The 27,960-nt window shown below is 37.2% G+C and overlaps 1 protein-coding gene and 1 pseudogene across 1 annotated transcript in view; both read left to right on the top strand.

Annotated features, from left to right (window-relative positions):
- Window positions 1–27,960, top strand: part of Lrp1b (LDL receptor related protein 1B) — a 1,533,520-nt gene that overhangs the window by 925,402 nt on the left and 580,158 nt on the right. The window contains exons 27-30 of the mRNA XM_028754677.1: window positions 4,196–4,327; window positions 6,255–6,482; window positions 20,248–20,422; window positions 21,153–21,247. Coding sequence (XP_028610510.1) covers window positions 4,196–4,327; window positions 6,255–6,482; window positions 20,248–20,422; window positions 21,153–21,247 — 630 coding nt within the window. The remainder of the gene's footprint in view (window positions 1–4,195; window positions 4,328–6,254; window positions 6,483–20,247; window positions 20,423–21,152; window positions 21,248–27,960) is intronic.
- On the top strand, window positions 26,240–26,860 carry LOC114610193 (annotated as a pseudogene).

Consider the following 27,960-nt stretch of genomic DNA (forward strand, 5'->3'; position numbering starts at 1 on the left):
TTGTTTTGTGACCAATTATATGGTCTATTTTGGAGAAGGTACCATGAGGTGCTGAGAAAAAGGTATATTCTTTTGTTTTAGGATGAAATGTTCTATAGATGTCTGTTAAGTCCATTTGGTTCATAACTTCTGTTAATGTCAAAGTGTCTCGGTTTATTTTCTGTTTCCATGATCTGTCCATTGCTGAGAGTGGGGTGTTGAAATCCCCCACTATTATTGTATGAGGTGAAATATGAGTTTTGAGCTTTAGTAAAGTTTCTTTTATGTATGTAGGTGCCCTTGCATTTGGAGCATAGATGTTCAGAATTGAGAGTTCACCTTGGTAGATTTTTCCTTTGATGAGTATGAAGTGTCCTTCCTTATCTTTTTTGATTAATTTTGGATGAAAGTCGATTTTATTTGAAATTAGAATGGCTACACCAGCTTGTTCTTGGGACCATTGGCTTGGAAAATTATTTTCCACCCTTTTATTCTGAGGTAGTGTCTGTCTTTGTCACCGAGGTGCGTTTCTTGTATGCAGCAAAATTCTGGGTCTTGTTTGTGAATCCAGTCTGATAGTCTGCGTCTTTTTATTGGGAAATTGAGACCATTGATGTTAAGAGATGTTAAGGAAAAATGATTGTGGCTTCCTGTTATTTTTGTTATTAGAGGTAGAGTTATGTTTGTATAGTTATATTCTTTGGGGGTTGTTGGAAGATTATTTCCTTGCTTTTTCTAGGTTGTAGTTTTTCTCCTTGTGTTGGCGTTTTCCATCAATTATCCTTTGAAGTGCTGGGTTTGTGGGAAGATATTGTACAAATTTGGTTTTGTCATGGAATATCTTGGTTTCACCATCTATAATGATTGAGAGTTTTGCTGGGTATAGTAATCTGGGCTGGCAGTTGTGTTCTCTTAGGGTCTGTATGATGCCAGTCCAGGCTCTTCTGGCTTTTATAGTCTCTGGTGAGAAGTCTGGTGTAATTCTTATAGGTCTGACTTTATATGTTACTTGACCTTTTTCCCTTACTGCTTTTAGTATTTTTTCTTTGTTTTGTGCATCTGATGTTTTGATTATTATGTGACGGGAGATATTTCTTTTCTGGTCTAGTCTATTTGGTGTTCTGTAGGCTTCTTGTATGTTTATGGGCATCTTGTTCTTTAGGTTAGGGACGTTTTCCTCAATAATTTTGTTGAAGATATTTACTGGCTCTTTAAGTTGGGAATCTTCCTTCTCATCTATGCGTATTATCCTTAGATTTGGTCTTCTCATTGTGTCCTGGATTTCCTGGATGTTTTGAGTTAGGAGTTTTTTGCATTTTGCATTTTCTTTGACAACTGTGTCAATATTTTCCACCGTATCTTCTGCATTTGAGATTCTCTCTTCTATCTCTTGTATTCGGTTGGTGATGTTTGCGTCTGTGACTCCTGATCTCTTTCTTAGGTTTTCTATCTCCATGGTTGTCTCCCTTTGAGCTTTCTCTATTGTTTCTATTTCCATTTTCAGATCCTGAATGTTTTTGTTTAATTCCTTCTTTGTGTTTTCTTGCATTTTTAAGGGATTTCTGTGATTCCTCTTTAAGGGCTTCTACCTGTTTACTTGTACTCTCCTGTATTTCTTTAAGGGAGTTACTCATGTCCTTCTTATTATCCTCTATCATCATCATGAGAAGTGATTTTAATTCTGAATCCTGCTTTTCCGGTGTTATGGGGTGTCCAGGCCTTGCTATATTGGGAGAACCGGGTACTGATGATGCCAATAAACTTTGGTTTCTGTTGCTTATGTTATTGAGCTTGCCTTTTGCCATCTGGTTAACTTTAGCATTACCTGCCCTCACTGTTTAAGACTGGAGTCTGTATATCCAGTTATCTTGCTTGTTGCAGAGCTCCTCAGAGCCCAGATGTCTCTGTGGTCTTATGATCCTAATCTCCTGGGTGGAAGAACTCCTGGGACTCAGGCCACCTCTTGGATCTGGAAATCCTTCTGCTCTGGGTGCAGTGGTTCCTCTAGGATGGTTCAGGATAAGATGTCTCCCAAGTGCAAACCACCTTGGTGTCTGCTGCTCTGAGTGCATTGGCTCCTCTAGGATGGCTCAGGATTCAGTATCTCCACAGGAACAGACCAACTCTGTGCCTGCCCCAGCCCAAAGGACCAGGCAGGGGCGGAAGGGAAGTGGAATTCCGGAGGGGTGGGGTTTGGGTAGCTGGTGTCTCCTGAATGTCCTTGGCTCCCAGATGTATCTCTGGGGCTTAGGGAGTGACATGGAGTTCTTACAGGCTGCTCTGAGTGCAGGGGTTCCTCTAGGATGGCTCAGGATTCAGTATCTCCACAGGAGCAGACCAACTCTGTGTCTGCCCAGCCCAAAGGTGGCATGCTTCTCTTAATCTAGCAATCTCTTCAGGATTCTGATTAATGTAGACTACGTTAGAGGCGGAGACTGTAGTTGGTGGAGAGACTCACCAGGAGGAGTGTCCAGGGCCACGGCTTCTATCGATTTCTATCATATCCTTTAGTTGTTGGTTTTTGTTCGCAGATGGTTTGTTTCAGATGCTTTTATTTATCTTTAAAAAAATATTTACTGTAAACAAGAAAAGAAAAAAGTCATGCTTTGCTTTTATGGTCTTCATGTGGGAAGTATGATAAATTGCCAAATAGGTATCAAATGTACAGCTAATTTCTCATGTATTGATTATATAATTCTCTATATTGATTATGTATCCTCATGTTTTAATCTTTGTGTTTTAAGATCTTATAGCACTAGTGCTATCTACTGGAGGATAGAAAAAAAATCAAATTTTGCTACTTCTTCCTGGTTCACAATTGAAACCAACATATCAGCAACAACAAAAGAATGTAAACTCATTTGAACCCAAGAAGTCTCTATGGAAGTAAATGCTACAAATCTATATATTTTTGTCTCCATTTGATGAAGGGCACAGGTTGATAAATATAAAACTGTGGACAGAGCACTAGGGGGTCTGACGCTTGTCTATTCACATTATTGAACCAAGAAAAATCTGCCCATTTCTTCTGGGGATTTGCAAGAAATCTCTCACAGAACAGTCATAGGATCATCTATAACGAAAGTTAAGAAAATCTGCCCTAGGTTTTATGACCTGCCGTGGGAAAGAAGTGTGCAGAGAAGGTCAGAGAGACCTCTGTATGTCTTCTCTTTTAAATATGCTATAACACACAGTTCGCTGGTATGTCTTGTACCCTGTCTACCAAGAGCAATCAATCCACGAGCTAGAAAGGTACTATTCTTTAGTTGAAAGCTAAATACTAGGGGGTCAGAAGTCACAACTGTCCCACCTCCAATTTTGTAGTCAGATCTGAAGCCTTTATTCTATTAAAATCAATTAATAAATAATAGTATTAAAATAATAAATATGTACATTAGATAAACAGACAAGCTCTTTTAAAATAAGATCAAAGATAATAATTATAGTTCAATTGAAATTAAAATCTTTGGGGCAGAAGCGATGGCCCCGCAGGTAAATTCTCTTGATGAGATTGATGATATGAATTTTATCCACAGGCCCCACTTGGTAAAATGAGAGAATCATTTTCTGCAAATTGTTCTCTGATTTCCATATTCATGGCATGCCAACACACACACACACACACACACACCACACACCACACACCACACACCACACACCACACACTACACACCACACATACACACACAACACACACACACACACACACACACACTAAATCAGTATGAAATGAAAATCCCAACTCAAGTCGTAATAGAGAGACTGGGGAAGTAATTCAGTGCTAGGTTCTTTTCATTGTATATTAGAGCAGTTTTCAGGCCCCTTTGATAGAATGGTGGGCACACACCAGAATGCAGTATCTGAGACAGGTTAGAAACATGGAGACATCCATCAGAACTGGAGTCTATGACAAGATCAACCTGAGCCTGTCTCATGTTATTACAGCAATTATTCCCGATAATTTCTCTCCCTAATTCTTAAAATGTCTTTGCATCTGTAATAACAGAAAAAAAAAAAAAAAACAAGAGAATTCTCTTAGCCGTCAACTTTAGGGGCTGGAAGGGTTTCAGGGATGCACACCTGCCTGCCATTCTCATAATAATTCTGTAGGTTCAGTGAGGAAAACTTAACTTTGAATCATTAAGTGGATCAAGCACAGAGGATCCCCGACATTCTCCTTTTTCACTGTTGCTGTATTTCACTGTGTCGTTGGCAGCTCCGAATCCTTGTGCAGCTAATGAAGGTAGAGGACCCTGCTCTCACCTCTGCCTCATCAATCATAATAGGAGTGCAGCCTGTGCCTGCCCCCACCTAATGAAGCTTTCCTCTGACAAGAAAACCTGCTATGGTAAGTTTCCCAAAGTTCCTAGCCAAATTAAAATGGATTTTTTTTTTCAGATTCCATAGCATTTATATTTTACTCAGAGTGAAAGATTTTAAATGCCTTTAAGAACATGTTAGCTGTAAGAACTCAGCTATTTCTGGGGAAAGTGACAATCCTTTAAAATGTAGTGTATTTGCTATTTATTACCGTATTCATTTTTTCTGCTACTTTTTATTTGATGAATTAGGGAAATTTATCTCTGCAAAACAGATGAGGGAGTATAAGTGCACTGCACAGGAAGTGATGACTTAGGTAACCTGCATAGCAGGAGTTACTCACCAGCTTTAATCGGTTCATTTAGCAGGGGATTGTCAACCTGAAGGGAAAAATGGAAAAACCGTGCATGCACACGCACACACACACACACACACACACACACACTCACACACACACACACACACACACACACAGAGAGAGAGAGAGAGAGAGAGAGAGAGAGAGAGAGAGAGGGATTATATAGTTTGGAAAGGTTTATTTTAAAACAAACAAACGAAAATATTTAAAATATTTAAACTAAATAACTTGTATTAATTAAAATAAATATTTTATTAACAGTCTTGTTAATAAAGTAGTTACTTAATGTATAAGGCAGAAAACAGAATCATTTATCAGAGATTAAGTTATGAGGCCAGTACCTAGTGGCTTTAATTCTATGCAGGGAAAGTTCAGAATCCTCTGATCTAGATTCTTGTTTATATCAATTAATAATTTATAGAGGAACACAGAAAGCCATTAAGCAGTAATTACTAAGAAAAGAGGTATCAGAGAATACAACATTAGGAATTGGGAGCTGCAAATTCTAGCAAACCAGGGGCCATGCTGGGAACATTGGGGTGTCTTTTATGGGTTCAGGTAGATGGGAAAAGATTGCCCCACCTTTTTGCCATAACGAATTTATGTAACAAGTTCTATATTTATGGCATGGGCACACGAATATTACCGACTTGAAAAGTTGTGATGTTCAATTTGCTCACTTTCCCTTAATGTTGCCTACAACAGGTCCAGCACCATAGAGAAATGACAAAGTACCCATTACCTAGTGGAGAATGTAAGGAATATAGCATGCTAGTGATTTTAAAGATCCCTGCAGAGAATCCAAGTGTTGCTTTGTCAGGGAGTTTGTCTCCCTACATGTGAAGACAACTATTATACAAGAGAGTTTGCCATGGACACTGATGACAGATTAGTACCTTTCTAAAAATAGCAGCTAACAACATCAAAATTTCTACAATAACGATAACTTCTATTTCACAAATAGTACAGTAATACTTGAATGGTTCCCAAATATAAGACAGCAAGTTTACAATAAAAACTGGAGACTACCTGAGCCCTAATTTTTTACAGGGAATATATAAATTGCATTTTAGAAAAGTACTGCTTAATTTTACTTTATTCAGTGACTCTTTTAGTAAAATATATTCTTAGGTGCTTTAAAATTATTTAATAAGGGGCAATATTATTTTAATTGTATACCAATTTGAAATATGCTTGCTGAGAACATATAGCAGAACGATCTGGTTTTGTTTGTTTGTTTTCTGTTTGTGTTGGTTTTTGAGGCAGGTTCTCACTGTGACAGGCCTGGAACTGAGAGATCTGTCTACACCTCCAGATTTGGCTTTTGTTAGCAATGCTTTCATATGCTTAAATAAAATTAGATATTAAGACTTTCTTGACATTTAAAACTAAATAATATTATTTAAAGATTTTTTTTAACTTGCTTTACAACTGTTTGTTCTGAGTTCCTTTTAGATAGATGATCTATACATTTTTTCCATCATATTTTAAATTTTTGGTGTGAAAATTTAAGTCATTAAAAGTTGCTATTTTAGAATTGCTGCCTTACATTTCCCAACAATATAAGAAAAATGATCAATTTAATTTCTTTTTCTAGAAATGAAAAAATTTCTTCTCTATGCAAGACGCTCTGAGATTCGCGGGGTGGACATTGACAATCCCTATGTGAACTTCATCACAGCCTTCACTGTCCCAGATATTGATGATGTTGCTGTAATAGACTTTGATGCCTCTGAAGAACGTTTGTACTGGACAGATATCAAAACACAAACCATTACACGGGCTTTCATTAATGGGACAGGACTAGAGACAGTTATTTCAAGAGGTAAAGGAATTGAATGTTTATTATTACACTTAAAGTAAACAGTTTCTTTTGCATTCATCCTACATTGTTCAACTAAATTGAAAGTACAAATTGGTTATTCAATAAACCAAGATTGTCTTCCATCTCTACAAATGTTGAATGCCAAGTTAAATCAAATGACAGGTTAATAACCAGAAATTTGGATCCATTCAAAGGAAAAACTGCAGAGCAAATTAAAAATTTTAAATGTCTAAAACATATTAAAAAGCTTTTTTTTTTCTGCCATGAAACACTACTCACATGGAGGCAGCTTAGGGTACAGCAAGGACTATCCCAGTCCTCTAAATTAAGCTTTGTCCAAACCTTACTTTAAACACATTGCACAAGGAACCATTCCAGAAGCTTTCTTGATAAGCTCTTACCAGGTTCAGTTGAATTAACTAAACAAAAATAAAGACTCATGACCTGGCTAAGTTGGTAAATGTACTTACCACACAAGCGTGATGACCTGAGTTTGATTTCCAAAATCCAAAGTAGATAGACAGGATCTATACCTAAAGTTGTACTCTGACTTCTATGTGCCTGCATCAGTCATAGGCACGCACATATAACATATATATAATAGTATTTCTAAACTGTAAAAGCCAGCTGGAATTAAGCGTATATGTCAATATGGTGGCTGAATTCTAAATATTTAGCACTGTATTAATCTATTACTTGCCTCTATATTGGCTGTCTTATTTTACATCTGTTTCCAGCTCAATGAATGAGTTTTCACAGAACACTATTCACTGTGGATGAAAACCAGACCAGTTGTTCCTGCAACTATAGGCCCTCTGCATTTAACACAGGCATATTAGAAGGACTTTAATGCAGGGTAGTCTTTCCTCCTAGAGACTACATAAAGGATCATTGCTCTGAAGAATAATGCAAATTTTGAATCAAACTGTATTTGAGGAATGTTTGTTTCCCTTTTTTATTTTATTAAATATCTTCATTTTTAGATAATTAATAGTAGGGTTTTTATTATTCTACCATATATTACATCTCAATTTCTCAACTTCTCCTTCACCTTGCCCCAGTTTCTTTCCCACATATTTCCTCTCTCATATCCACACTCTGTCTTGCCTCCCCTCAGCCAAAAGCAGGCCTCCAAAGGACATCAACCAACCATTCCAAAACAAGCTATGTAAGATCAGGCACATTCCATTAGATCAAGGCTGGAAAAGGCAGTTGAGTAGGAGTGTTAGGTATGCTAAGCAGGTAAAAGAATTAGAAATAACCCCCTCTCCCACTGTTAGAAATCCCACAAGAACAGCAAACTATTCATCCATAACATACATGCAGAGGAACTACCTAGAATAAACCCCTACAGACTCCCAGACCTGTGCAAACCTTCATGAGTCCCAGGCAGATGATTCTGTGGGCCATGTTCTTATTGTATCATTGACTACTGTTTCCTGTGATCTTCCTCCTGCTCCACCACAGGACTCTGGAGCTCTGTCTAATGTTTGCCTCTTGAACTCTGAGTCTGCTCCTATCAGTTGCTTGCTAAAGTCTGTTCTCTCTGAAGATGATTATGCTCCAATCCTAGAACTCTCTGCAGGGAGGACAAAGTGTAGTTCTAAGTCGAAGGTTTTGTATCTGGGTTGGTCTTTCCACTTGAGGCCTAACCACATTACAAAAGATGGGATGTTCAGGCTCCTTGTCCCTTCTTACTAGGAGTCTTTGCTAGAGTTATTCTTGTAGAGTCAATGGAGTTTCCATTGCACTAAGTTTCTATCTCACTCCCCAAATGCTCCCAATTCTAATGATTTCTCCCAGTGTTTTTCCCTCCCCCATTACCTGATCCCACTGGATCTTAATCTAACCTATCTACAGTCCACAGGTGATATCTATTCTATTTCCCCTTTCCAGGGACATCTTTGTGTCCTCTGCTTAAAGTCCTCTTTGTTATTTAGCCTCTTTGGGTCTGTGGAATATAGCATCATGATCTTATACTTCACAGCTAATATCCACTTTAAGTACTTACAAACCATGTTTGTCCTTTCGAATGTGAACAACCTCATTCAAAGTATTTTTTTTCTAGTTTCATCCATTGACCTGCAAATTCCATGATATCATTGTTTTAACAACTAAGTAAGAATCCATGATGTAAATAAACAACATTTTCTCTATAGATTCTCCAGTTGAGGAACACCTAGGTTGTTTCTAGTTTCTGGCTATTATGATATATATTAATATATGTATTAATATACATGTGTATATATTATAATATGTGTATATAATAAAGTTGCTATGAACATAGTTGAGCAAGTTTCCTTGTGGTAAGCTAGAGCTTTCTTTGGGTATATGCCCAGGAGGGAGGTATATGCTGGGTCTTGAGGTATATTGATTCCCAATTTTCTGAGAAATCACCATTTTGGTTTCCAAAGTAGCTATACAAGTTTGAACTCCCACCAGCAGTGGAAGGTATTCCCCTTGCTCAATATCCTAGCCAGCATGAGCTGTGTCTTGTGTTTTTCATCTTAGCCATTCTGACAGGTGTAAGATGGAATCTTAAAGTCCTTTTGATTTGCATTAGAGAAGCTTTTCAGTTTCCTGAGGCCCCATTTATTAATTGTCGATCTCAGTGCCTATCCTATTGATGCTCTTTTCAGGAACTTGTCTCTAGTGCCAAGAAGTTCCCCAGTTTCTCTTCTATCAGTATATCTGGACTTATGTTGAAGTCTTTGATCCACTTGGACTTGAGTTTTCTGCAGGGTAATAGATATGAATCTATATGCATTCTTCTCCTCACCAAAATACAGTTAGATCCACATGATTTGTTGAAGATGCTTCTTTTTTCCAATACATATTTACGGCTTTTTAAAATCAAAAGTCAGGTCACCATAGATGTGTTGATTTACATCTGAGCCTTTGATTTGATTCCATTGATCAACCTGCTTTTATAGCAATATCATGTATTTTTTATTCCTAGAGCACTGTAGTCCAGCTTGAAATCAGGAATAGTGTTACCTCCAAATATTCTCTTATTGTAAAAGATTGTTTCAGCTATCCTGTTTTTTGTTGTTGTTGTTGTTTTCATATGAAGTTAAGTATTGGTCTTTTAAAATCTATAAAGAACAGTGTTGCAATTTTGATTAGGATTGCATTCTATCTGTAGATTGCTTTTGGCAGGATGGCGATTTTTACTATGCTAATCCCACTGATCCATGAGCATGAGAGATTTTTCCATCAATGGAAAAATCTCTACTCCTCATTGTTCCCCAGAACTTCCCCTCTAATGCAAATCTACTCCTTTCTGTAAAGAAAGCTAGCTCAGGAGTTAGGGATATTTAAGTTCTTAAGATATTAAGTGCTTACTTAGAGCAATACAAGTTTACAGGTTGCAGCTTCTCAGACCATAACCTTTCAGGAGTTTCAGGGTTGCACAGGGGCATCACAAGCCTGACAACTGATTTCTACGTGTATTTAGAACAATTCATCACATCTTAGTGCAATTAAAACATCTTACCAAATTAATATTTGTCAGAAGTGATCAAATTTATTTCCAACTCAAAGGAAGGTCAGAGGAACGATTATGATGATTTATTTTCTACAGACTTATTTTAAGAGGGCTAGGTGTAAAACATGTAACGGGCTTGAAGATGTTGTTATGTTCATTGAAATGATAGTCCTCCAGAGTTCAGGAAGTTGCTCAAGGCCTTTATCAAGAATATAAGCATCTGTCTTCCAAGGCTCTTAATCCTGAATGTGACTAAAGATTCAGTTTACAAACATTAAGGGTCAGGTTTCTGTTGATAGTATTTTAGTATCTGGTCAAGTATTTTCCAAATGAGAAGAAATGGAGGAAGAGATGCTGGATGGCTCACTGAGGTACTGGCACTGTATGCCATAGAGAACGCAGAGTTCAGGCAAGCCCAGGGAGCTGAAGGAAAAAAATTCTGATTTCATCAACCCCCTTACATGTATATAGCCAAAAGCATTGCTTTCTGTGTTTTAGATTTCTGTGTAAATATGCAGAATGATATTTGTTTTAAGGAGGGCATGGTAAGACATTTAGTTTTGTTTTAGAAGGGTTTCTTTACCAAAGATTTCTTTTATTTTTATTTTATTCTTATTGGATGTTTTATTTACATTTCATATGTTATCCCCTTACCCCATCCCCCCACCCAGGAACCCCCTATGCCCTCACCCCTCCTCCTGCTTCTCTGTGGATGTACCCCTACCTACCCCCCACTCCCACCTCCCCACCCTCAAATTCCCACCCATACCAAAGATTTCTAATGGGATCATCCTGGGCTGGGAGATGAATACCAGGTACCTCTTCAATGGTTAGTTGAGTTAGTTGACTGCTTTTGTGGCTGAGATAAGTGATAGAAGCTTGGATAGAAAAGGACAGAGTTTGAGGAATCATTGGAAGATGTGGGACCATAAAGGAGACAAATACAAAGACAGAAAGATTAACCTGAAGGTGGAGGTAGAGGCTCTGTCAAAGTAGCTTCTCTGTTTCATTTTCACAGTTTCAGTCGACTTACCTTTCTTCCAGAACCCAGCCTTTCTAAAGACTGTGTGGTTGTTTGAATGAGAAAAATGCCCATCTGCTCATGTATTTGAGCACTATGTTCCTAGTTGATGGTACTGCTTGGGAAAGTTTGTGTTTGGAATCTTGTTGGAGGATGTATGTAGGGAATATCTGGGAGAGTTACAGTGTTAATCCTAAAATGTGAGAAAACAGACCACTGACCAAAAATATCATGATCAAATTAATTAAAGCAAGCTTTTTTATTCATATACACAGGCTGCCTCTCCCTAACTTTGGGTTCAAAAGGTCAGCATTGGACATGAGAGAGACAAAGTTTTTAAAGCTCAGGGGTTGGGGATTTTGAAATGAAGAATTTGTTGGGCAAGATAGGCAGAGTTCCAGGAACAGAATGTAGCAAAGTCGTCATAATAAGATGCTTATAACAAGGCAATCATAACAACATTTGAAACAAATATAAGGGTTTTAAGACTGTCATTACAACTTTTGAAACAAAGGCATGATTGCTGTCTGAGGAACAGGCATTTCAGAGCCATTTATAGAATAGGTTATGGGTGAAACATAGTCCAATGGTTGAGAAAAATACGTTCAATAGTAAACAGGAATGAGCCTAGTTTTTCTTTTCTTTTTTTTTTAATTTATTTACATTTCAGATGCCATCCCCTTTCCCCATTTCTCCTCTCTAGAAACTCCTATCCCATAATCCCTCCTCCTTTTTGGTTTTATACCATTTTAATTACATTCAAGTATTAAGGTCGATTCTAGATTGAGGAACTAGAAATACAATAGATGCAGATAGTCAAGGAACAAGCAAGACAGTAAACACAAATAGTCAAAGAACAAGAAAGGCAATAAACAAAATTCCATGAACACTCCTGTAATCAGTGTTTCTAAGGGCTTATCTTGATGACAAAAATATCTGAGCCAACCTCTCTTTCCTAGCCCAAAGTCATTTTCAGATCTGAAGCCTACTTCCTTGTTCTAGCCTAAGATTTAGATTTCTGCCTGAAATTACTTCTTTGTTCTAGCCTAAGATTTAGTTTCCTGCCTGAAATTACTTCTTTCTTCTAGCCTAAGATTTAGATTCCTGCCTGATGCAGACTGATTCATCAATAGCTTTGCCCCAACAGGAGTTATGTGTCTTGTTCATTCTTGCCTTTCTAGATGAGAGGTCTCCACAACCTGAACCTGCAGCCATGCCTATTATTTTCTGCCATTCCTTCCTGCTCTATGGACCCTTGTACTTGTAGAATAATACAGCAGAAGACTCTTAGATAGCCTTTTTCTGTCATTGTGTTTTGTCAGAAGAACAACAACAGCAACAACTAAAAGTAACCAAAACAGATTGATAGGACATTCCATTAGCAGCAAAACCAGAGTTGAATTTTAACAGTTTGGCTTTGGGTGTTATCAGATACAATTCCAATAGTAATCTATATAATTTACCTGTAAGTCTTTTGCAACCCTGTGCAAGGTCTCTGCTGACCTGTTCTTTCTTCTCATATAGTTGTCCTATATTCTTTTTCAAGTAGTTTTTTTTAATTTTCCTTTTTAACTGAAAATGGAGTCTTCTCCTATTCAATACATCTCCAACACACTTTTCCATCCATATACTCCTCCTAGCTCCATCCCACTCCCATCTCCCCTCTCCTCCAGATACACTCTCACTTCATTTTCTCTTTAGAAAAGAAGGGCTCCGAGAAATCACAGCCAAACAGAGTAAAATAAAACACAATAAATGAAGGCAAATGTGTTCATACAGTAGTAAGACAAGGCAACCCAAGAGAGAAAAAGAGTCTCAAGAATAGGTAAAAGGGTCAGAGATATTGCTGCTCCCACTGCTAGGAATCTTAAAAGAACACCAAGGTAATAGTTCCAACATATACACAAAAGGCCTTGTGTACACTCATGCAGTGCTTTCCTCTTCAGTCTCTGTGAACCCATGTGGTCTCTGCTTAGTTCACTGAGTGGCCCATGTTCTTCTGTTGTTCACGGAAAGTTTACAGTACAAAGTGCCTACAAAAAAAAAAATTGGAAAACGATCTCATATGAACAATTTAACAGCACACCTGAAAGTTCTAGATCAAAAAGAACCAAGTACCCAAGGGGAGTAGAAGAAAGAAATTATCAAATTGAGGGCTGAAACCAATTCAATAGAAACAAAGCAAACAATATGAAGAATCAATAAAACAAAGAAAGTCAGCAAGATAGACAATCCAAACTAATTAAAAGACACAGAGAGAGAATCCAATTAATGAACTCAGAAATGAAAGAGGGACATAACCGTAGATACTGAGGAAATCCCTAAGATCATAAAGACATATTTTTTTTTAAATTTTTATTTATTTATTATATGTAAGTATACTGTAGCTGTCTTCAGACACCCACAAGAGGGCATCAGATCTCATTACAGATGGTTGTGAGCCACCATGTGGTTGCTGGGATTTGAACTCATGACCTCTGGAAGAGCAGTCAGTGCTCTTAACCACTGAGCCATCTCACCAGCCCATAAAGACATATTTTAAACACCTGTACTCAACTAAATTGAAAAAAGTCTCAATAGGTACCCTTTACCAAAGTTAAATTATTATCATATAGACAGATAAGCCCCCAGTGAAATGGAAGCCATCATCAAGGTCTCCAAAGCAAGCAAACAAATAAACCAACAAATTATGCCCGGACAGGTTGTGCCCAGAATTCTATCAGACTTTTAAAGAAGAATTAATGCCAATACTCCTCAAAGTATCAAAAAAAAATAGAAACATAAGGAACATTGTCCAATTCATTTCATGAGGCCACAGTTACTTTGATACTCAGACTATACAAAAACTCAAAAAGAAACAGAGTTACATACTAATCTCCCTTACAAACATAGATGTTCAGTCCACAAAGCTGGATATCTCAGTCTAAGTCTTGTGCTGGAGTTCGAGGGAAGTCCTGGAAAACGACTGGTCTTTAGTCTGTTTTGAAATTCTGAAGAAATGAGCTCTAATACCTTGGAAGAAATGCATCTGGAACAGGATTGAATTTGGCAGTGAGAGTGAGGACAAGGAGACAAAAACAAAACCTTCCTTCCTTTTTATATACTGTGCAACTAGATGATGGCCCTTAAGATGGCTCTTTCTACCTCAAAATATTCAATCAAAAACAAACAACAAGAACACAAACCAACAAACAAATAACAAAAACCAAAAAATAAAAGCCTTTACAGTTCTCCTCAACTATTAAGTTGACAGATATAGTCATGTTGAAAACCAAGATTAGCTATCACAAAAATCAAACATAATTTTATTTTAAGAGAAAAAGCTCTTACAATCTATAGAAAGAGCTTGGCAGCAAACAGCTTTACTCTCTGGCCCCAATAATGCTTTTACTTGAGCGTCTGCCTAGACCTATCATTCATACTGTCAGACTTACTGATTGGATATGATAAATGACCTAACATTGGCATGACACAAGTACTATCTCAGTCTCTACACTTCTAATATCATAGATGAACAACTTCCATCCTACCAATGAGAGAACTCGAAGTCATAAAAAAATATAAAAAAATATAAAAAAATATAACAATATAAAAAAAAACTATAGACTCCAAGGAAACTGGAGCTGGCAGAAATAAGCTTACCCTCAAGACCACATTATTAGGGCTCCTGTAGCCTTAATTGTTTTACTGCTACTTACTGGACAGTAATTCTATCAGATGTCCTTTTAAAGTGCTGTCCTTTTAAACTAGCCCCAGAGCACAGTTAGTCATCCCAAGCATAAACTTTTTTACCTCCTTTCATAATAGTGTGCCTTAGTAAAATTTAAGATACTGATGGTAGTTAACACACACACACACACACACACACACACACACACACACACAAATATTACAAAATTAAGGTACAAAATGTAAGGTTTTCTTTTTAACTTAATACAAAGCAAAGTTACCTGGGAAGGGGGAAACTTCAGCTGAGTTGCTTCTATTGGACAGGCCCACGGACTAGTCTCTGGGACATTTTCTTAATTAATGACTGATATTCGACAAGCGATCTAAATATGGGCAGCGTTATCCTTGAGTGTATGGTCCCAGATGATAAAAGAAGGAGGAGCAAGTCAGTAAGCAGTGTTCCTCCATTGCCTCTACCTCAGTCCTTGCCTTCCAGTTTCTGTACTGAGTTCCTACAGGACAGACTGTGATGAGGGGAGTCTAATGGGAAATAAATCCTTTTCTGCCTAAGTTGTTTTTGGTACATGTTGTACCACAGCAAGAGGGAAGCAAAATGGGACATGTTTTGTTATTTCATATTTTTATCTACCTGTTCTCCATTTGTTTGTTTTAAATTTACCCCTTTAATGAAGGACTTTGATGTTCATGTTGCTTTCTACTTTCATAGATAAGGAAAACCTTCAGATCTGACATTCTAGGGAGTATTAGAGCTTCATTTACTCCTGAATCTGTTTTTAGACTGTTGGTTATACAGGTGTCCCCTCTTTTCCCCATGTCTTTTCCTTTAAAAATAAATAATGAATTTGAGGAAAAAAAGAGGTTTTGCTTCAAATTCATGTTTTTGCAAATTTCTTACAGTATGTTCCTCCTACATACACACTATTCTCTACAGATCTTCTTGTGGTAACTTGGTGAAGTGCATCTGTTGTCTTTCTCATCCCAAAAGTTTTTATTCATCAGAAATGTAAACAAAGAGTTTTAGACACACAGTAGTAGGTTTATGAATTTCCGAATTATTTTCAGTAGAATTTCATTTTTATTGACAAAGGAGCTTGATGTTTCTGGTATACTCAGACTCTTCATTCTCCTGTCTCAGCCTACACAGCACTGGAGGTATTGTGTTCATCTAAACATGTAATTCTCAATGAATTTTGAATCTAATTGAATTTATCTAAGGATTGTCCATTCATGTTTGAAATATTATTCACTTATGTAGTAATTATTTTTTCAGTGTGAAGTAAGATTTTTCTCTTGCTATATTGCAAATTATTAAGTGCAACAATGGCTTGAAAATGATAATAATAATTCTAAAACTGGTTGAGAGCAAATTAAAAAGACGTGTGCTAATCCATAATAACAGTGCTTTCCGAACTTTGAAAACAGAAAAGAGCTTAGCTGTAGGATTTCTGCTGTTAACTCGTATCTGGCCAGAATGTTCCATTTCTCATATTTACTGAGGAAGTTTTTGTGGTGGAATAATATCAATATCTGTGATATGGAAAAAGTAAAAGATATATAAGCCGCTATAATGATGTCCACAACTACTGCTCATTGAGTATCAAGTATCCACAGTGAAAACTGGTAAATGGCCACACTGTCTCTGCCTCCTTTTCATACTTTCAGTCAGAAAAGTGAGTGTGCAATTTCATTCTAATGTGCAAGATATTAAACAAATTCTATAGCATTTTTTAGGGTCTGCAACTGAGGCATTTGAGTAGTGAACTGATGTTCTCTATTCAAAGATTTAAAATTTTAAGACCTTTAATTAAGGAACGTGACGTGTGACAAGACATGAATTCTGACTACATCACTACAATTTAAGGTTAAGTGAAATAAGGATTATACCATGAGTAAGCATTTTAGACCATTAGGTCTCAGTAAATGATTTCTGACATGGAATTAATGAAGAAGGAAGAGGTAAGGAGGCCTTGGGGAAAATGGATCTCCAGCTGAGGAATACAGAGACACATAGATCTGAAAACCTTCAGGATACCCTGCTGAGGAAGTAGCTAGATATGGTAGAGGTTTCATGTTGGAGCATATCCCCCAAGGAAGTAGGACAAATTTGGGAACCACAGGTAAGATTTAACGGTAGCATAGAAGAGCTAAAGTTTTTGAAAAATAAATCAAACTGCAATTGTTAAGATAGTCAAACTGAAAAGTAATAGGCAGGGGTGATATAAGAAAGTTACAGAAATGTTCTATATTTGAAACAAAAATTAGCCCAGGGCCGAGATGTGGGTCAGGTGGGAAACTGGTTGACTAGCTAGCATACACTAAGTCTTGAGTCTAATACCCACGGTCTCATGATGTTGGACACCCAGCTCTAATCCTCAAGCTAACGACACAAAGACAGAAAGATTAAGAGTCCAAGACCACCATTGTTTACCTGAGATCTTTCCACCAAAAGTCAAAAATAAAAACAAATATTAGCCTAGAACTGTGAGACATGTAAAAAAGGGGACAGACTTTGGCCATTGCACAAAAGTTATGATGCAACTAAGAGGTTCAGATGATAGATACTTCAATAGAGGTTGGATGTGCTAGTGCAGAATTGAGCAAGAAGAGATAACGATGTTTCTTTTAGTAACTGGCATTTAATATTTGCTTGTGATGTGTTTGCATGGGTTATATGTATTTTTGCATGTATGGTCGCATACACAGATAAGTATGCATGTGTGTGTGTGTGTGTGTGTGTGTGTGTGTGTCTGTGTGTGTCTGTGTGTGTGTAGACATCAGAGGCTAGCAGATAGCTCTCTACCATATGTCTTCAGACAGATTATCTTACTTAGACATAACCACATGGGGATATTCTGATACTTTCATATATCTAAAGAAATAATAGACTAAGATGTTAATCTTAAAAAAATTCTTTTAAAACAAGATGATTTTCCCACAACTTATCACTAATGATAACATGCTAATGACATATAAAATCTTTCTAGTAATACTGTGATTATTTAGTATTGTACTCACAGTCATGAGTCATAATATACCAAGCAGCAAATAGCTCAAAACGTAAAGATTCTCTCTGTGGATTTTGTCTTGAAGATTGCTACTTTCTTAACTCCTATATGTTTATTTTTATAAATTGTGTGTGCTTAACATGTAGATATTCACCTATCTATATTCTGATTTTGGCATACATTTGGAAATACATTTTTGGTAATGAAGGCCTTTGAAGAATATATCATCTGTGTTAGTTCAAGAAAGTGGATTTTCTCAAAACAGAGAAAAGCTGCATTTTCTGAGAAACTTGCTCAGAGGTATTGATGTGACCTAATCAAAAAACAAAGCAAAAAAATATTTTATAATTAAAAATATATTGTTTCAATATTTTTATTAATGAGGAGAAAGATAAACTTATTTTTTTTTTACTATTTCTCTCTATGTTCTTAATAGGCAGCTTATAGAGTTCTCTAAAACAGTGAGTCAGAGCTTTAGTTACACACACACACACACACACACACACACAGGTTTGATTTCAACTGTCAAACTGATAATCTAAAATGCCACTTTGGTCCAAAACCATCAAAGATACAAAATTCTGATTGAGATTGCACGGATAAGTCCTCAGATAAAAAAACTGTCACACATTTCAGCCTTATACTTGAGTACTGACATATCCTTAAAATACCAGCTTCCAGGTGATAAGTTCACTAAGTCATACAAACATGTATGTTCAATGTATACTGCATATGTCTGAGTAATTATTCAATATATTGGAAATGTATATTGATAATATATACTGAGTTTTGCTTTAAAGTTAAAGCAGGCCATATATTTAGTCCAATTGGTAAATAATTTAAAACATTTTGAGCATCAAAGATATAAAACAAAATTATTTTATAAAATATGACTTCTGATAAAATAACGCTACATCCTCCAAAAGATTCTGAGAGATCCGTTATGTTATTTGTAAGTTGCCTTAGGTTAAGATTAGCAGAGATGCTGAAAAAAAAAATCTATGTAACCGATGCTAATAACAAAGAACCAGGCCCACAGCGCTGGCGCATGAACGGAAACATCTGTCTTATAGTACCGCCTCTCTGTAGTCATTGAACTCCAGAGGGTGGTGTAGAAGAAAGTGCACCCAGTGAGAAAGAAAAGTCTAACTTCAATGAAATGTTGTTTAATTTTTGCCTCACAAATAGAACATAAGTATAATATTGTGCAGTGAAGGAAGTGTTCAGTTTATCAGAGCAGCAGCTTATCAGTGAGAATCAGGAGGGAACCCTGCAGAAGGCGCGGGTTAAGGCTGTGATACTAGACCAGGCACTGTAAGAGCCACGCAGACTGAAGAAATGCTTCCTGGTCTTGGAAGTATAGTAGTCACGCAGTAGTGCCACCTCTATGTTCCATAGCTCCAACACAGTTGCTGGGCTCTTGGCCATATTCTGCTCTCTTAGCAAATTTTATAAGTCTGAAGTTTTCTACTTTCTAATTTAAAAAAAAAAAAAACAAACCAAAAACTAGTTTGCTAGCTTCCCACGAACGGGGAGATGTATTGATTTCATTGGTGTGAAGAAGCAGCTGCTTGAACTGGTCAGTACTGCAGGTAGTCCATGCCTGAGAACCACAGGAACCCTCAGGACCTCCGCCTTTGCCACACCCATAGAACAGTCAGTGTTTTCACAGGTCCAATGTATGGTTAAGGAACTGATGAGCACAGAATCCTCAGAGTACCAAATACTAGGAAATGACAAAATACCAAAAAAGGCCAAGTCCTGGGTTGAGCTGTCAAATGCCAAAGCATAGGTACTAAAACAGCCCTACTACACTTTAACAAACTCCATAATTTCTGACAGTTCACCTCACTATGTATCTCCTTTTATAATGTTCTATTTAATATGCATCCCCACACTTGTTTTTCAGGATGTCCAATTCACTAATCAAAGCAAAGCAGTCCAGACACATTATCTTTAGTGGTGCTGGATCCACACTTAATTAGGTTCCCAACATTACTGTAGAACGCACATTTGGAGTAATTTTAAAATGGTTTTAGTTTTGTTCTCAGATTCCATTAAATTCCTGTTAATTATCCGTGTTGAAAAGTGTTCAACTGTGCCGGTTTTGATGAAAGTTGAATTATTTTATTTCACATAAGTAACAAATCAGCACTTAAACATCAAACAGCCCATTTGTTAGTGAGATGCAATACTTTCTCCTAACTAGACCTGTGTGTTCTACCAAGTGCAGAAGCTATTTCTCCTTTAAATCTTGGTCACCTCAGCCCACAAGACTTTCCCTAGTGTCTTGCATGGGTTCACTGTTGAATCATTGATTGTTACTCTAATTTTAATGATAATTGTTTCTTCAGCTTTCCTAATGCCTCAGCAGTTAGACATTAATGATTATACATGCCTTAAGAAGTGTTGATAAGGGAATGAGATTACAATCTTGCACAATTTTAGCTGACAAATTAAAGTGTAAATTAGGTTTTCCCTTAGACAGAAAATAACTTACCTGAAGAGGCAGGAGAATGTGAACCCTCAGTATCTCTCCATTTTCTTTATCCTGTTTTACAGATATTCAGAGTATCAGAGGGTTAGCAGTGGACTGGGTTTCACGTAATTTATACTGGATTAGCTCAGAATTTGATGAAACACAAATTAATGTGGCAAGATTAGATGGCTCTTTGAAAACCTCAATTATCCACGGAATCGATAAGCCGCAGTGTCTGGCAGCCCACCCAGTCAGAGGGTAAAGTATGAATTTTAAAAAGTTTTATTTTTACAATGTTTTGTACTTTAGTTTATATTTCATATAAAAATTGTTTAACTCAGATGATGCATATATGGAGGACAGAGTCAAAATGTAAATGTGAGGATGGAAATTAGCAATGCGATTCAGAGTCCTAGCTAGAGATTTTTATTCAGATGAAATTCAATTTATAAGATCTCTTTTAGTGCGTCTTTCTAGGGAATGAGAGTTTAGAACAAAAAGAGTTGAGGGAAAATTTGGTTTCATTTTGAATGGTGGTTGTTAACAATTCCTGACTGTGTGGTCACTGCAGAGTAGTTGCCCCAGGCCTTTGTCTGTGGAGAGTCATGGAACCTGGGTAGGACCAAAGCTCCCAGGAGGGAGGATTGAAATTAGTTCCTTCGCATCTGTAGCATGTAATTCCTTCTCAGCCAAGAGGATTTGGTTTTGATGAAGGACAAAATGAAAGTAGCTCGCTTTAACCTTGACTAAGCATTAGATTGGAATGTAGAAGGAAAGACGAGAAGAGACCAATGCCTTTCAAGGAGAGGTGAAAGCAAAAGATCTGCTTTCTTCCTAGGCAAATGCACAGGGAGCCAAAATATTTAAGTCTTTTGGGAAAAAAATTAATTCTGAGCCTAGACTGCTTTTTGTTTTATTCTTTGACATATGCTTCATTTCAATAAATGGATCTGCACGTAACATGTTAATCCATATATTTTGAATTAAGGAAACTGTACTGGACAGATGGAAATACCATAAACATGGCAAATATGGACGGAAGTAACAGCAAGATTCTCTTTCAGAACCAAAAGGAACCAGTTGGTAAGTGCTTTTCTTTTTTTTTATTAACAGTGACAAGTGTAATGTAATACACCTCCGTGACTTTGAATTAAACCCTGAAAAGATTACAGATCAGTAATATAAATGAAGTCAGGGGACGATTGGTTCTAAGAGACCTGTTTTCTCTTTGTGAGATGCTTTTCGTTAACACACTTACTGACTGGGCATCTCTGAAGCAGCTCCTATGTGCATATTATTATATTTGCTTGCTTCCATTTGCTTTTCTCCCTTCCCAACTCTGACACTGCCCCTTCACCCCGACCCAGATAATCCCCTACTGTTCCCATGCAATGTGTATTTTGTTAGAGTATCCTTCCCCTCTAAACCCAGTTAGGGTTTCTAGTGCTGCAACAAAAACCAGGGCCGTTAGCAATTTAGGAAGGAAAGGAGATATTTCCTTAAACTCCTTGTCCCAGTCCATCATCAAAGGAAGTTAAAGCAGAAACCCAAGACAGGATCGTGGTGGTAGGAACTGGTGCAGCAGCCACTGAAGTGTGCTTCTCATTGGCTTGTTCTATAAGACTTGTTCATCTTCCTTTCTTATCGCACCTTAGGACTATCTGCTCAGGGGTGCTGACACCTAAAATGGACACATCCTCCCATAGCAATATCTAATTAACAAAATTTACCACATGCTTGCCCAGAGGCCAATCTAGTAGGGGCATTTTTCTCAACTGACATTCTCTCTTCTCAGATAGCACTAGCTTGTGTCAAGATGACAAAACCTCACCAATCTCTTTACATCAATTCATTTCTTCTCATAGATCTTTTTCTACTATCATTTCAGACCCACATAAAGACATTTAAATACAGATTCCATGTATGGAAGAAAATGTAATAATTTTTTGTGAATCTGGCCTGTTTCACTTTATAGCATGATCTTTGGTTCTGTTTTCCTGAAGATGCCATGATTATATTCTTCATAAAGCCATAAAATCTGAATAAAACTCTGTTCTTTATATGTATCATTTTTTATCAGTTTAGCTGCTGGTGAACCTCTAACCTAATCCCTTTCTTTGCTACTGTGAGTAGTGTAAGCTGTATATAAATACAAATGTCAAGTACCTCCATGCTATGCTGACTTAAAGTCCTTCAGGTACACACCCAGGAGTGAGGCATACAGTATTGTTCTTTTATTCTTTTTCATTTTTATTTTATTATTATTTATTTTGGCTGTATAGTTGTATATATACATACACAAACACACACACACACATATGTATATATGTCTGAGGGGATGGATATGTATATATTCATATGTACATATAAATCTAGAGGGCAAAGGACAAACTCAGGTATTACTCTTTTGAAAGTGTTCACTTTGCATCTTCGATTAAGATCTGAGGGTTTTTTTGAATATTAGGCTAAGTGGTCAAGTTGCCCTTAGGCTCTTCCTATCCTTTCCTCAGCTTTCTGGTTACATGTGCATACCACCACACCTGACTTTTTACATGGGTGCTGGATATTAAATCCAGGCCTTAATGGGTATGTATCAAGTACTTTCCTGGCTGAGCTATCTCTCCATTTCATAAAGTGATTTTAATTTGCATCTCTCCCATAGTTAAGGATATTGAACACTTTTTTTCCATTGCTTGTTGATAATTTCTATTTTTTCTTCTGATCACTTCAATTCAATTCATTAGGCCATGCATTGCCTAGATAATTTCGCTCTTTGTTAGATGCTTAAATTTTGAAGTTATTTATATATTTTATACAGTAAACCTCTGTCCAATGTGTAGTTGACAAACACTTTCTTCTAACGTGTAGCTCATATACATAGCTTAGTAGAAAGCTCTTGTTTATCATGTGGTAGGCACACCTAACACAAGCTATGAGAGAATTCAGTGTTGTAACCCTCAAGAAAGAAATTGAAAAAGGTTGAAAGAGATAAATTCTCATATTTATAGATGACTAATAATATAAAAATAAATGTACTTTAGAAGTGATCTACATGTTCAGTATAATCCCCGTCAAAATTTCCATTACATTCTTCATAGGATTAAAAAAAGTCAATGTGAGAATTTTCACCTAAGCATAAAAAGTCCCAAAATAACCACAACGATTCTAGCAAGAAGGACAGAGTTGATATATCACTGTGTCCAATTCTGACCTATGGCGTAGAGCTATAATCACAAAACTGTATGGTACAGACAAACAAACCAACATACAGATCAAAGGAATAGAACAGTGGATGCAGAAACAAAGCTACTAAGTTCTTAAGGGCCCTTTTGTTAGTTCGAGGATTCTATTTAGCATAAAAGCTAATTAATAAGAGAGATTTTTAAAGGTTGGTTAAGTTTACATGATCATGTTCTTCTTTCGGTGAGCATTAAGCCCAAAGAAATGATCAAACATGATACTTACTTTAAATATATATAAAACGACAGTTAATTTGGAAGGAATGTGCACCAAGGATATCTGTGCTATAGCAGTGCTGTGCAGAATCATTTTTAACAGATATATGCAGATGGGATACGTGGGGCCTAAGGAAACTTTTTCTTCAGAGTTTATTTGAATTCACTGTAAACAAATTTCCACTTTGTAGTGATTAGATTTGCCCCACCTTGTTCCATGAAGGATAAGTGTCACCAAGCAGTACGTATGGATGGCTTGTTTCACAAAGGACAAAATAGGTTAAGGGTCCATGTGAAAGAAAATTTGAGTTCCTTGGATGATTTTAGCTAGAAGTAATTGATATGCCAATTCATCATATTTTCTCTGAACTACTTCAGTTCAAGGCAAGGAGGTAAGATGTTTGTCATTGAGACAGAGAAACAAGTCCTTTTAGTAGAAAACTTTGGGCATCATTTAAAATACTTCATTTTTTTTTAAATAAAAAAGGAACAGTGCTGAAAATCTTGAGCTATTCTTATAAAACATCTTTTAAATACTCCATTTTTTGTATATAAAAGGAACAGTACTGACAATCTTGAGCTATTCATATAAGACATCTTTGAAATCTCTAAAAAAGTATCTTAGGGAAGATGTAACCAGAAAGTGTGTGTGGACTGATACAGTTTCTTAACCTTCATATTTCTTTTTATTTCTCCTTACATTTTAATCTTTTTGAGGCACGAATTATAACATTTGCTGGTAATATTAGAGATTCTTTTTAAAAAGGCATAAGAATTTGACTTTGCTTTTACATTAAATATAAAAATCATAAAATAGAAAACCATAGTTTGACTTTGAGTTGTATATAGAATACATTTTAACTGAGAAAATAATATAACCTGAAGCTTTTCATCAATAGTCATTTTTATTTTAGAAATATGGAAATACACTGACTTGAAGTAGCTTTATTCTTAATTGTAATAACTTAAAATAGGTATAGTATCCCAAGGATTTGAAATAATGCCTTTCACATAGTCTAAAATAATCTGCCTTGTATAAATGACATGGTTACTACCTCTTTTTTTTTTGTACTATTTGTTTTGAGATTTGTACACAGTTGAAATATAGGCTAGTGTTAGAAATCTGGGGCAGATTGAAATGCAAATCTTTCTGTGAAGAAATCAGAGCAAAGGAAACTAGCTGTACAAGGTCCAGATCCATACAAAGCATTCCTTTCAGACTGAGGAGGTTCAGCTGCAGCTTGTCTGAGGCTGCTCAGAATGTGCAGGGCTGAGAGCTATGATGAGAAATCAATTCTCTACACTGTAATTTGGGAATCACGGGTTAAACAAAAATATTAATTAATTTGTCTGTTTCAGTATTGAAAACTTTTCCTCCTTTAATACTGAATAGCCAGACACATATTCCAATATCGAAGTAAAACTTCCACAAAAGCTTGCATGTTACAAAGGACATTTGTCTGGAAAGATGAATGGGGGAGGGAGAGGAAGAGGGAAGGAGAGTGGGGGAAGGTGAATGAGGGATCAATGGGGGAGAGGAGAAATAAAAGATGCTAATTGAGAGATGGTGAAGTTGGAGAGAGGTGAAAGATGGAAGGCTAGTGTTTATTTGCACTTTGTCTGTGCTTTCCGAGATGCTATGTACTGAATGCTACTTTCATTGCAATGACAAATGCTGGACACATGCTTCTTTTTAGTTACTCTTGTCTCTGACAATTACTTTAAAATAAAATTTCAAAACAGCACTCTTGTTAAATTTTAAGTTGTACTTCTCTGCCTGGGGTTGTCTCTAGCTGCCTCTCAAGAAAACCAAGTCTAGCTGCCAAATTAATGACCTCTGTCCGTGACTATGTATGCAAACTGAGTAGCCTGAGTCCTTCAATACCTAAGCATGGGGGCAAAAGGAAGCTTTAGAAACACAGATCCTAGAAAGCATTTTAAAAACTTTCACACTTCCGTAGAATTTTCCTGATGTAGCATTTGGGGAATATAGTATTTGAGATGATGTTTAGGGACAACACCCCCCCAAAAAATCTGTGTTTATCATACTACTTTGACAATTATTGACAATTTATATGACTTCAATGAATCGCTTACTTTTTAAAGGAATTATTCTGATTTCTCTAAAATGGAGATGTTGCTACCCAGTCTGCGATTGCATGAAGTAAGTTTTCTTAGGCAACATCTCATGTTCCGACAATTCCATATTTAGTTAATGTTCCAGGACATTGTTATACATGCACTGAAACATTCCTTTTCATAATATAAAACTCTTGAAAATGGCATAATTTTCTAAAAAAAGAATATAAATAAACATATGTAGCATGCTTAAGGCTACAATCAGTGTGAGGGATGACAGTATAGAAATGATCAGATAAGAGCTGGATGTGCAGGTCAGGCTGAAATTTCTTCTTATAGATAGCACAATTCGTTCAATGTAGTCTTCCAGATCATTCCTATTTTGAGGGTTTTCTTCTATTTTTAAGTCCGGTGGATTAAAAACGGTAATCACGACGCCGTGTAGTGGAAACCGGGCCGAGGCAGCAGTAAAGGGGTTCGCTGGGTGCTTGGCTAGGTGGGTGAGCAAGAGGGTAGACGTTAGGGACCTTGGTTCTGCACGATGGCGTCTCGGGCAGGCCCACGAGCGGCTGGCAGCGACGGCAGCGACTTTCAGCACCGGGAGTGCGTCGCCATGCACTACCAGATGAGTGTGACACTCAAGTACGAAATCAAGAAGCTGATCTACGTGCATCTCGTCATATGGCTGCTGTTGGTTGCCAAGATGAGCGTAGGACACTTGAGGCTCTTGTCACATGATCAGGTGGCCATGCCCTATCAGTGGGAATATCCATACTTGCTGAGCATTGTGCCCTCTGTCTTCGGCCTTCTCTCCTTCCCTCGAAACAACATTAGCTACCTGGTGCTCTCCATGATCAGCATGGGGCTCTTCTCCATCACTCCCCTCATTTATGGCATCATGGAGATGTTCCCTGCGGCACAGCAACTCTACCACCATGGCAAGTCCTATCGCTTCCTGTTTGGTTTTTCTGCTGTCTCTGTCATGTACCTGGTGTTGATACTGGCAGTCCAAGTTCATGCCTGGCAACTGTACTACAGCAAGAAACTCTTAGACTCTTGGTTCACCAGCACACAGGAGAAGAAACGTAAATAAAGCCTGCTTGACGGACTGATCTGAGGGGTAAAACCTTGGCCTCCCATTGAGCAGCATGAAGGGGGCTGTTCAGAATCTCCATAGACTGTGGCATCTGTGATGTTGGCACCTAGTGCACGCTAGACTCTCTGTTACCATCTGCTGAGGTGGCAAAGCTGTAGTATTTAATTTATTCTTGACTAGCTACAGCTGGGTGACCAGTGGCTGTGACACACCTTACCTGGTTGAACTTGAGGTCCTCTAGAGTTTGGGTTTTCCAGACTGAGCCTTAACCTTGCCTTCTCTTGGTCATACTCCCTACTTCCATTTGTCACCTCTTCACCACCAGTCCTAGAAGAGATCTGGAATAAATCAGTACGTGAAAGTCTACTTCAGTCTGTGGGTCACGGGGCAGGCAACATTTGGGAAGTTGCTCCCCTATGGGCTGTTCTGTTTATTGCAAACCATTTTAAATAAAAAGAACCTCAATAAAGTTACAACTGTCCTGTGGGGGGGGGGGGAATGGTAATCACATCCACAAAATTTTTCCTCAGCAACTCCCTGGTCCATAATTAATAGACGTGCAAGTTTGAAAACAAACTCTGTTTTATTCATTCACACACTTGTCCATACACATATACATATGTTTGTATACTTGTGTATTTACAAATGTGGCCACTGATGTATGGTAGTCTAAACACTGACTTCCATGAGGTTTAACACAAGTTTACACAGAAGTAGTATTAACCTTATATGATAGATGAACAGCAATGCATTTACCAGATATTTTTTCTAAGTGGAAAATAATAAATTATTTTATTATATTGAATTTACCATATGCTAACTTCATTACCATATGCTAACATTAATTCTGAATGTCATGTAAATTATAAAATTGTGTTCTTTTACTGGAAGATAAGAATAAGAAACAGTTTAAGAAAGTGTAAGTAGTAGTCACAGAAAACTGTATGTATTGAAATTTAAAGAATGAAAGGAAAAGAGGAAAAAATTAGAGGAAGGAAAGAGGGAGAAGAGGGAAGGAGAAAGAAGAAAAAAGAAAGGAAGGAGGGAAGGAAGGAGGGAGGGTATAGGAAAGCAGAGAAGGAAAGAAGGCAGGAAGGCAGGAAGGCAGGAAGGCAGGAAGGAAGGCAGGAAGGCAGGAAGGCAGGAAGGCAGGAAGGCAGGAAGGC

This window comes from Grammomys surdaster, unplaced genomic scaffold (assembly GCF_004785775.1).
Source record: "Grammomys surdaster isolate TR1022 unplaced genomic scaffold, NIH_TR_1.0 126035, whole genome shotgun sequence".
In the NCBI taxonomy this organism is placed as follows: domain Eukaryota; kingdom Metazoa; phylum Chordata; class Mammalia; order Rodentia; family Muridae; genus Grammomys; species Grammomys surdaster.